Source organism: Propithecus coquereli, unplaced genomic scaffold, assembly GCF_000956105.1.
Source record: "Propithecus coquereli isolate 6110/MARCELLA unplaced genomic scaffold, Pcoq_1.0 Scaffold35, whole genome shotgun sequence".
In the NCBI taxonomy this organism is placed as follows: domain Eukaryota; kingdom Metazoa; phylum Chordata; class Mammalia; order Primates; family Indriidae; genus Propithecus; species Propithecus coquereli.
In genome coordinates, this window is record NW_012149174.1 from 5,895,571 (window position 1) to 5,907,613 (window position 12,043).

Below are 12,043 nucleotides of genomic sequence, written 5' to 3' on the forward strand. Positions count from 1 at the left end.
TTCTTGAACTTCTTAAATGCAATCATACCATTATTCTTTTTTGTTTCTAGTTCCTTTCACTGAACATAATGTCTGAGATTCATCCATGTGGCTTGTACTGGTAGTTTGTTCTTTTATTGCTTGTAATATTCCTTTGTATGAATGGAACTATAATTTATTCTATAATTGGTGATATAGATTTAGTTTTGAAAAACATTTTTGATCATTTAAAATCTATGAAAAAGAACAATGTAGTTTATAGTACAGAGCAAGCAGGCTAATCTTTCTCAAAATTTATTAAGCAAATGATCTCTAGATCTTAATCTCATAGTCATCTTTTAGTGGTCAGATTTATTTTACCTATTTTATTTGAATCTTTGGTTTTAGGACAGTGTATATCAAGATTTACAAACCGAAAAGTGCCCTATTGTGTCAAATTCAATCCTGATGAAGATAAGCAAAATCTCTTTGTCGCTGGGATGTCAGATAAGAAGATTGTGCAAGTAAGTTTTCACAGTATTTTTATTAAGATTCATAAGCTTTATGTTATATCAGGGAATAGAATAAGGAATATTAACTCATTTAATATTCGCTACTCTTAAGGACTGCTGATGCTCAGTTCTTAGTAGAAAACAGCAAATTGATAAAAACATGATGTTGGAGATCTTTTCCCTCTCCACTTTCCAGAATTATGATCCTTGTTCGTTTTCATAAACCTGCTCTGCTTCCGTCTTTACCTTTTCTCTTGTTTGACGTATAGTGGGACATTCGAAGTGGAGAAATTGTGCAGGAATACGATCGGCATTTGGGAGCTGTCAACACCATTGTTTTTGTTGATGAGAATAGGAGATTTGTGAGCACATCTGATGATAAGAGCCTAAGAGTTTGGGAATGGTGAGTTTCTATCAGTAGAAAATCTGATTTATATAAAGCGAGCAATTAAAAAATTTGTAGCCGAAGACAAAGCCTGATAATATCAAACTATTTGAGTATTTTTACAACTGTGATCCTGGCTTACCAGTCAAATGGTTTTAATTGTTTAAGTACCCACAATATGGAAATAAAAATCTAAATACGCTACTCCTCATAGTTTGGATAGTCTTTCCAAAGATGTGTATTTTGAGTTGTTTTTCTCTATCTTAGACGATAGATTTGTATTGCTCTATCTTACATTCTTTATTAGATATCTTATTCATCTTTGCAAAATGACTGGCAAGAAGTTGGAGGATTAAGCATAAGATCCTGGCCTCAGAACCAACCCAAAGAAAATATGTGTCTTTCTTAATTTTTAAATGTCTGCTTTATGACTATTCAATGCTGAAAGTTGCCCCATATTATCACCCTTGTATAAATGTTTTACTCATAGAATATAATCATAATATGTTGGTTAGTTTTGCTGTCCTAGAAAAAAGAAGATTTTTCTAAAGTCAAGAAATACTAAAGCTAATTTAATTAAGTATCATAGATCATGTTTTATAATTTAGTTGCAAAAAATGCATAATAATCTTTTTATTAAAATGAATGTTTGGATGGAACCCAGCTTGTTTTTACAGCCAGTTATGAAGCACAGCTCAACCATGATTACAGCCTAGCAAGGACTAGAAAATGTGTCTTCCCACCCCCACAAGTTGTTCTACTTTAAGAAGAAGTGGGAAGCCTTGAACCACAGTCAGTGGTTTTTTCCTCAGACTGAGTCCCTTTAGGGAGCTGAGCAGGTCCCTAACCATTGTCAAGACAATTTGGGTAATCAAAGACCTAATGTAATTTAACTGCAGTTTCTCCCACACTCAGCGCCACCACTACATGCCTCCAGATTATCCCCAATTAGTGGAGAGTTACTGTACTTTATAGCATTATCCTTAAGGTCCATGGTTTGAGACTACCTTATAACTAAAATCTTTCTTCAGAAATGTTCTTTACGGAGAATCTGATATAGACACCAAGTTTTATATGAGCCACCTTAGATCATTTGCACAATGCTCTGGAGAATACACACACACACACACACACACACACACACACACACACACATATATTTGTTTTGTTCTGTATATTTTACCAGTTTGATTATACTTAAAGTTTCAGATGTTTCTACCTTCAGGTGATATTTCAGCTCCATTTTTAAATGTAGAGTGGTATAAAACAAATTTTCAAATATTTAAATGTTGTAGCAATTACAGGACTTAAGAAGATTTGTGTGTGTTTTCTAAAGTAAAACATTGGTCAGCAAAGATTTTCTATTAAATTAAGGGTGATAATTAGCATGCTTCTTTTTTTATTTCCTCTTGGATCTTAAGAAATGGTTCTAAAAAGTCATGGTGCTGTTTGTTTGAAATGACGACGTCCTGTAGATTTCACTTTATCCCTTGCTTACTGTCAGAGCCGTCCTGATCAATCCTTGGAGCCTGTTCTGTCATCCCACACTATTTTTTGCTTTCCACAGCTTTAGCATACTTTCGTGCTCATTTGTTCCTCTTTCCCGACAAGTTCTTAACCTTGAGGGAAAAAACAGTGTCAGTCATGCTTACTGTCTGTCCCCAGCACCAACACAGTGCCTGGCACACAGTATACACTTAATATCTAAAGAAGTCATTGTTGTAATTATTAATGATGTTTTATTTATTGAGCCCTTTGTATATACCAGTCACTATGCTAAGCATTTTTATGTGAACTATTTGATTTAATATGCAAAGCAATCCTATGAGACAGATACATTTGTTATTCCCATTCTATATGTAAGGAAACTAAGATGGGTTAAGTAATTTTCCCAAGGTTATATAGGACCTGCAAGGGTCAGAGTTCACATTCAGGTCAAACTGATTCCTGAGCTTGAGTTTTTGATCATGTGGAAGGAGCTAGTTAGATGAATAAAGGGACTGGTGGGGAGAGAAGGTAACTTGTATTCCATTTGATTAGTGAGAAATTAATAAATGTGAGGATCAGTCTTGCTACAGAGACAAGTAGGAACCAAAACCAGCGCAGGATCCCCAGAACTGTGCTTCACTGCATAAACCATTCCTAAGAGCCATTACTAGTGATACAGGCAGCTTGCATAGGAAGGGAAGGAAGGCCCTGACCTCCTCAAAGTGAGAGTTGCCCTTAGCAGTAGGAGAATTAGCAACTCTGGGGCCTTCAGACAAGTGGTGTTTGCCAAACTTTTACTACATACACCCTATACCTGCTTAGAGTACCACGATATACAAGAAACAAACCAAAGGAAACTGGGCTTTCTTAAACAATACTATATAAACTAACATCTATGTAGTTCTAAAGGAGAATAGAGATTATATTAGAATTCAGCAGCCTATGGTATTTTAATCAGCCAAATGCATAAAATGTCAGAGACGCATTTTCTCCAGAAGCTCTTAATTTTGGTAGAATATTTTTAAAAGAAAATTTTACAAAGTGTGACACTACTATTTATCTTTTATCTTTAAATTTTCATAGACTTTTGTTAGGGGTTTTTTGGTGAATTCATTTCCAAACTGAAGATTATTTGCAACATGTGAGTTACACTATACTGAATTACAGTATCTAATTAGAAAATTATGTGTTTATTAAATATAACTATGCCTAGCAGACATTTTTACTAGGAGTCTACAAGGTAGTTCAGATTCATTTTTTTGTTCTAGAATTTGTTGTATCAAATGAAGTGTCTGTTTGAATTTGTTTACTGAAGCTGAACTATGGTTAATTTAATTTTCAAGTGCTCTTATGTTTTAATCCATGCTATAAGATTATTAGCCACTAATAATAAACATGGAGAGGGAAAAAACACGAACCTTTTTTAGATTGAGGCTCTTTTTAATACATTTGGATCATTCTGAATGTCGGTCCTCACTGGTGGCTTATAGCTATAGAGGGCCGAAGATCTGACAGATGATGTTGTTCCCCAGGTCACACCAGAAAATATTCCTCTAACCAAGACCCCGACAGAAGTTTTCTTCTAATCATTTGCTCCTACTGCTGGGTAAATGGACAAATGGATAAAGAAAATCCCTACATCAAGGCAAATTATTATTTTCCAGTTAATGATAGTATTGGAACCCAAATCAAAGTTTGAAATTGAAATTGCTGCTCTATATTCTATGTTATTCTTCAGGTTACATTTCCCACATATTACTCTGTAAAAGACATTTCTGGTCTCATGAAACGCAACAAGACCAAAAATCCTTTCAGAATTACTAAAGCATTTTTATCGTGGAAAATATTAAAAATAAAAAGGTACTTAGAACTTTTGATGGTTCTAAATTTAGGTGACAGTTTTGGATTCTTGTTTTTGTTTTAGCATTTATGTCTCTCACATGAGATTTATTTTTTTAATGTTTTTTTCTCCTGCACTGTACACATTTGAAATGCTTTACATGTAAACTGAAAATAGTCCAGGTACCAAGCACTTAATCTCTCTGGCCTTAGTTATTATTTCTAGATGTGCTGGACCAGCTCACAGTCCCCTATAGCCTTGCCTGCCATCCACTTGCATTGCTGAAGCCTGTTTAACACTTACCCACTCAGAGTAACAAGTTGAGGTTGACTGGCTGGTAAAATAATACTTCTCTGTGACCTTGCCTCAGACATCTTGCTTCTGCCCACCATAGTACATTTTTAGATGAGTTCATTATTAAAGAACTTTTAGTCACAGATTTTTTTAACATAAAGGGCAAAGTTTAAGTAAAATAGAAAACAAAATCACTGGCACTGTTATATATCATAAAGGATAGTCATTAATAAAGTAAAAGATTTATAATAAGCAATACAATATCATTTTGTGGTTTTCCTTCTTCCAGGAAGTTTCATTAAAGGTCTATTAAATATATGAATTCAAGAGTTTGCTTTTTATTTGGATATTAACCCTTTGTTTTAGATATAATTCTTCTAAAGGTGCTTTTTTAAAATTACTTATTCTGATATGCTGTTTTAAATTTTTAGGGATATCCCGGTAGATTTCAAGTATATAGCAGAACCCAGTATGCACTCAATGCCTGCAGTGACTTTGTCTCCAAATGGTGAGTTAGTACACAGAAGGTGTTTTTAAATGAGCTTCTAAGACATGGTGTAATTGCTATATTCAAAAGAACTTTGACCATTTCCTTCCAGGGGAATTTCGTCACAGTGCCATACTTGTATAAGGAAATCTTTGCAATATTAGAAGTAATTACTGGTTTTCATAATGTGAGTCACTCACCTACTCTCGTTTTTCTAGAAAATAAAATAAAAGAAAGATTTACAGCTATCATTGAGCATCTAAGGATTTCTGTTTGACAGTAGGGTTTTTTTTTAATTCTACTTCCAACATAATCAGTTTCAGTAAATCATTTCATAGGGCAAAAACAAAATAAATCTATTTAATACTGTTTCCTATTCAATAATCCATTGCCTTTTAAGTACAAGATAATTTGTGCTATAGAGATACTGACAATATACCGATGTAATTATAGCTCTACATGAAGGTATTAAAGTGGAGGTTCTGCACTTTGGGGAGGCCAAGGCGGGAGGATCACTTGAGGCCAGAAGTTTGAGATCAGCCTAGGCAACATAGTGAGATCCCTTCTCTACAAAAAAATATATTAAAAAGTCAGCCAGCATGCCTGTAGTCCTAGCTGCTCAGGAGGCTGAGGTGGGATGATCACTTGAGCCCATGAGTTTGAAGTTACAGTGAGCTATGCTCCAGCCACTGCACTCCAGCTTGGGCAACAAAGCAAAACCATGTCTTAGATAGATAGATAGATAGATAGTTAGTTAGTTAATTAGTTATGATGTTTGGGGAACATCATCATCAAAGCCACTATTAACTCACATAACTACTGTAAGTGTAGGACAAGGAAGAGTTTGCTCTTCCATCAGGGCATCTGCCACAGGCAGATTGGTGATAGTTGTCAATCATTTTTGTCACAAGAGCAACCTAACTGGATCCTATTTTGATAATCCACTATATTATATACTTTGTCACTGTGCATATACATTTTATGTAATGTGCTTTTAAACTATTACAGATATTGTGCCCGTCTTGAACAAGGTCATTCACCCACTCAGGCATTAAGATCGTTTCCTTAGTCAGCATTGTTTACAAGTACAGTTGGCCCTCCATATCTATAAGTTCCACATCCTTAGATTCGACCAACCACAGATCAAAAATATTCAAGGAAAAAACAATAAAAAAGTAATACAGTAACAACTATTAACATAGCATTTACATTGTATTAAGTATTATTAATATAAGTGATCTAGATGTGATTTAAAGTATACAGGAGACATATGTAGGTTATATGCAAAAATACTATGCCATTTTATATAAAGGGCTTGAGCATCTGTGGATTTTAGTATCCATGGCAGGGGTGGAGGGTCGGGTGTGGTCCTGGAACCAGTCCCCCATAGATACCAAGGGACTACTGTATATAGGATGCAAGTACAGTCAAGTGTTGCCTGAGCAACATAGCAAGACCCCATCTCTACAAAAAAATCCTGGGCCTGGTGGTGCACGCCTATAGTCCCAGCAACTGAGGAGGCTGAGGCAGGAGGGAGGATCGCTTGAATCCAGGAGTTTGAGGTTGCAGTGAGCTATGATTACACCATTGTACTCTAGCCCAGGGCAACAGAGTGAGACCCTGTCTCAAAAAAACAGTTGCTATAATTTGGTAATCCTAGGTTTTCTCACCAGACTTAATTTTCCTGATTCCATAATTACCACAGATAGGTCTCTTTCTTCCCATAGTTCTATTATCTATACTTACTACGAATTGATTTATTTTCAAAAGTTTTCTTTTAGTTCAGTTAGTACTAAGCTTAGAATTTTTGTATTTCTTTTTAAAAAAAAAAAAGAAAGAAAAGCTTCTATATGGAGACTGCTCAATGATAGAGGATTATATGAGCAAAATCCATTACTTTATATATTAATACCTCTTGCCAGTGACATATTTGTAACATTTTACAGGTGGTATAATAAATTTATCTTCCAGCATATAAAGTAGTTGGAGCAAAAGAATATTAATCACAGTAAACATATTTATTTTTTTTAAACTTTTCAGTCTTTCCCTAAAATATCCCATTTTTTGAATTTACAGGCAAGTGGCTAGCATGCCAATCCATGGACAACCAAATCTTAATTTTTGGAGCACAGAACAGATTTAGATTAAATAAGAAAAAAATTTTTAAGGGCCACATGGTAGCAGGCTATGCTTGTCAAGTGGACTTTTCACCAGACATGAGGTAACTTTAAATTTTCTAATCTATTTTCATATTTAAATATGATACAAGCTATTGTGCAAATAACAATACAAATCACTGTCACATAATGTAATTGTGTGAGAGCTCTGTAATCTGTCAGAATGCCAAATATAAAAGCAAGAACAAGTTAGGAAACTTATATTTTGAATTTTTAAGTTCTTCAGTATATCTCCTTATGTTACTTAGGTCTATGCCTTTTAGCCACCTAATAAGTCCCTATGTTATATCAGCAATGCCTTATTTTCTCTTTGCTTTTCTAAGCAAGACTAGGAATACTATAATCACTATATTGCTGTGATTGAATGAACACTAGAAGAATTCTGTACTGCAGTATTGAAGTTAACAACTTAACTACAGCTTGTCTACTGAAACCTCAAATGCAGCTTTTGACTATTTCTAGGTCATACTGGATTTGTGAAGCCTACAGCACCATTCTTAATTAAAATATATAGATAGAAGTAATTTAGAAATCCCTGTAATTCTGTATGTTTAGCCTGGTGATTGGGCTTTATACTTCTATACCTCTGATTCAACCTTAGATGTATTCAAAAGATATTGAAGCCCCAAAATAATTGTGGAAGTAGTAGAGTTACTACAGTAGAATGGGTCTAAATGTGTTCACTGGCTATATGTAAAATTGGTTCCCCTACACTGTTCCTGGCTGTCTAGAGACTGAGATGCATCATTCATTACGGCCCCTGAGACTCTCTGTACTCCAGTTAAAAATAGTTTTCTGGCCAGGCGCAGTGACTCATGCCTGTAATCCCAGCACTTCGGGAGGCCGAACTTGAGCCCAGGAGTTCAAGGCTGCAGTGAGCTATCATCATGCCACTGTACTCCAGCCTGGGCAACAGAGACTCTGTCTCAAAAAAAACATGAAAAAATAAAAAAGTTTTCTACTGTTAGATTGGGAGCTCAATGGGGAGGTTTTATTATAGAGGTTCAGATTAATAGACTGTTTCATGTTCTGCCATGTTATTCTGAATATTGTTTATTTGCATTGGGTTTTATTTTTTCATGTTAAGGTAAAAAGATAAAATCTTTTTCTGTTCTTCATCTGCTTTACCAGTTTAAGATATCTGAATTTATCTGGATTTATTTTTCTTCCCACTACAGCTATGTGATTTCAGGAGATGGAAATGGAAAATTAAACATTTGGGACTGGAAGACCACAAAACTCTATAGTCGGTTTAAAGCTCATGATAAAGTGTGTATAGGTGCAGTGTGGCATCCTCATGAAACATCTAAGGTCATAACATGTGGTTGGGATGGTCTCATTAAATTGTGGGATTAATGGGATTAATCGTTATACTATCTAGGATCATTTTTGATCCAATGTCATATTTAACTGTATTTAATTATTAAATGTGTTGGTTGATAGCTTGTTTTTACAGGTAATGTTTCTTTACATGGCTTTATGACGCTGACCTATTGTTTAAAAAAAACAACTTTGTAAATTTGACTTATATAATTTCATGGCAACTTCATTTTGTTCTTTATAGGTGTTATTTATGTAGAGAATGACCATTGACTTTCTATTTTACAAGTAGTTATTTTGGCAGGCTGTTTTGGTTTATCTTCATGACATTCTGAAAAGATCCCTTTGGGGTCAAAAAAGAATCCCTAATGGATCTGGGATTAGAGGTAATGTAATTAATGACTCAGAAAAGTACCATGTACTCACCTCTTCAACCAAAAGGGCAATAAAGAACAGGGATGATATAATTTAATAGAAATCTGAAAGAAGGATAAAGCCACCCATAATTACTATACCCATTATTTTCAGTGGGTTAAGTTCTAATCTTTTGGCTTCAGGAGTTCCACTATTTTTGGTGACATATGTTGTATATTTTTAGTTGTAAATCAGTAATCTTTAACTGCAGCATCCCTCTGACTATTAAACAATGTAAAATAAAAATTAGTCCAAAGTTCTTTCCTTGACTTTCTTCCCTGATCAGTGTAGACAGGACTATATTTATTTACTTAGAGAATCCACATTATTTCTGAAGATGGAGCTCAAGAAAATGAGCCAAGACTTTCAATTTTATTTATATTCACTGTCAGTAATGACCTGGCTACACTTTCAGAAAATTGCTTCACAGATGTTACTACTGAAATCCTCCTCATAGGAGATAAGGTATGAGGGCATAGTCCAAAATGTCAGCTTGTAATTTCTTTGAAGTCATATGTTTTATCTTTAAAATTATTCTGATTTTGCTTGTGAATGTATATGACAGAACTTTTTAAGATTAAAAAAAGTTTAAACATCTTTGTAAGCCTTTGAAAAAAATTGGACATTCCAAGAAGATAACTTCAGGTTATGAAATCAAGACAGCATCTTGAATATAGTAGCTAATAGCACTTTAGTTCGATAAGCCATTTCTCCTGTTTTATTATAAGTCTACATTAGATGTTTGAATGTGGTTTGAAATATTTCAGTACCATGCTGGAAAAGATGGGTTGATAGCTGCTCAAAGTGCTGACTTGGAGATCAAAATCATGTTGAATGTTGCTGACTTAAGAGCATTAAGCTCTGAGTCCTGTGCTATCATAGTGTTGCATGTTCCTTGCCCTTAGAGAGCTTTAATTTTTAAAATTTAAATTTAAAAAGGCCTAGTATATATGGCCAGGCCCTATAACCACATACAAGTAAGTTTCAAAGAAGGAAATAGAAAAGAATAAAAGTACAAGAGATATATTTTCTGACACACAGGCACTGAAAGAAATACAAACACACTGCCTGACTGCTGCCATTTCTGTAACTGCCGGGAAGGGTGGCAATTTCTGCAGGGGAAAGGATTCAGACACGACCTTTTCTTTAATCCCAACTACTGGTTTCAACAAATGTGAATTATTGAAATGTGACGGGACAAAAAGAATCATGCATTTAAACTGTCTTGTTTAGCACCAGTATTACAAGTTACAAATCATGATTTCTAAATCTGGATTTATTTTATTCTGTTTTGGACTGTTTCTGAACTAAGTAACTGTATATAAAAGTTGTCTCTTTTTTAAAAAGATCTTATTTTTAAATAAATAAAGCATTTTTTGTAGAAAGTGTTATAGAAATGTTCGTCTTTAGTCTCCTTTTAAGTCGTAAGTATGTTGAAACACCAGATTAAACAATTTGCAGATTTAAATGGGTCATATGGAAAGAAATAATGTTTGAAAGATGGGTGTGGTGTATTCACGTATATTAATGGGTTTATTCTAACTAAATAATAAAATCATGGCAGTACCCTCAGAACACACAGATTACATTTAACACATTCTGTATTTATTCATTTAGTGGCAGCACCACCCCATTTTAGAGTACGTAAATGAGTGGGGTTCTTTTCCAGCATAAAAAAGTCTCAAGATTATATTGTTACTGGACTTCAGTGGTTACCATCTGGCTCTTTTTCCTCACTGCAATTTTTTTGTCATATCCAGGACATTTCCTTCCTAAAAGTTAGAATAAAAATGATGCTTTAGTGAAAGATGTAATTGAACAAATATTTTAATATTAAAGCAAATGCTGGGAATATTTTGTCCTAAACAAGGAGCCAATTTTAAGATAAAAAACAGGGAATAACATCAAACAGGCACATTTCTAAGTAGTTCTTAAGGATACATTATGGGGTTGGCTGGTATCCTTAGCATGTTTATAAAAGGAGAAAAATGTTGACAGTGAAGTGTCAAACCCTTGGATGACAACCATAAATACCACAACACTAGCAACAATTATAGAGGCTCTCCTTGAAGAACAGTGTTTCTCAGAGTGTGGACTAAGAACTGTCTGCATCAGAATTACCTGGGGATCGTGTCACTTACTGAAAACGTAGAATTCAAAAGAAAGTATGGGTTAGTTGGGGAGCCATAATGAATTCAGGTATGGGAAAGAGAGTGAGTGTAAAGTGGCATCCAGGTCACAATCAGTGTCCATCAGCAGTATTAAATGTGGGTCTCAAAGTGAGACCTGGGGAATATTGAAACCATATTTAATCGAAAATGCATATTTTTCTCATTTTGACATTTCTGAATAGGGCTATGGTTAAAATCAATATGTGTCATAGTTTAATTGGCAACATTCATTCTTTTTTAGTGGATGACAAAATAATTGATGAAAGACACAATAAAAACAAGGCAATCACTAAGGGGTTTGAGAAGGAGAAAAAAAGATCCAAGGGAAGGAAAGTATCTATCACAGCATATGACTCAAAATTCATGGTATGAAATGTTTATTTGATCAGTGGGAAATAAAATGAATGAGCTAACAAAAGATCACAATTAAAAACACACATCTATATGTCATCACTGGGAAGCTTTTTAAAAATGTAGAAGTCTTGTTTCCAAATTCAGACCTCCCAAATCGAAGTCAGCACTTAGCAAGACCCCCAAATGATGAGAACCACTGAGGTAGAGTCCTGAATTTATCTTGGGCATTTAGGAAACTAGACTATTTGGAGCATGTAAAGTCAAAGAGAAATGTAGTTAGTCAAAAATATGTTTGTATATGCATGTGTGTATATATGTATGCGTGTATATTATATATGCCTTCCATATTCAGAGTCACTCTAATTGGGGAAACAACTTTCTCAGCCTAAACACTGCATTTATTTGGGACTTAAGGGAAAAGAAGTCACAGACTTGCAGCCAGAGCCCTTAGAGTGGCTTTATTTTTAGTGACAGTAAGTGAAAGAAATAACTCCTTTGATTCCACAGCTTCCTATAACTGTAATAGCTGTCTTCAAATGAATTTTTCAGCTCCCCATTTCCTACTCCAACCTCCAGCATTTTAGATCTGGGAAACCAACTCAGATCTCAGTTTTTGATTTATGTTCTAGTACAGTGCTGTCCA

General features: G+C 34.6%; 1 protein-coding gene across 1 annotated transcript in view; it reads left to right on the top strand.

Annotated features, from left to right (window-relative positions):
• The window catches only part of CDC40 (cell division cycle 40), a 55,101-nt gene extending 46,387 nt beyond the window's left edge, over positions 1 to 8,714 (top strand). Inside the window, exons 9-13 of the mRNA XM_012651134.1 lie at positions 367 to 482; positions 740 to 873; positions 4,909 to 4,985; positions 7,041 to 7,185; positions 8,320 to 8,714. Coding sequence (XP_012506588.1) covers positions 367 to 482; positions 740 to 873; positions 4,909 to 4,985; positions 7,041 to 7,185; positions 8,320 to 8,497 — 650 coding nt within the window. The 3' untranslated portion in view covers positions 8,498 to 8,714. The remainder of the gene's footprint in view (positions 1 to 366; positions 483 to 739; positions 874 to 4,908; positions 4,986 to 7,040; positions 7,186 to 8,319) is intronic.
• Positions 8,715 to 12,043: the final 3,329 nt, after the last annotated feature.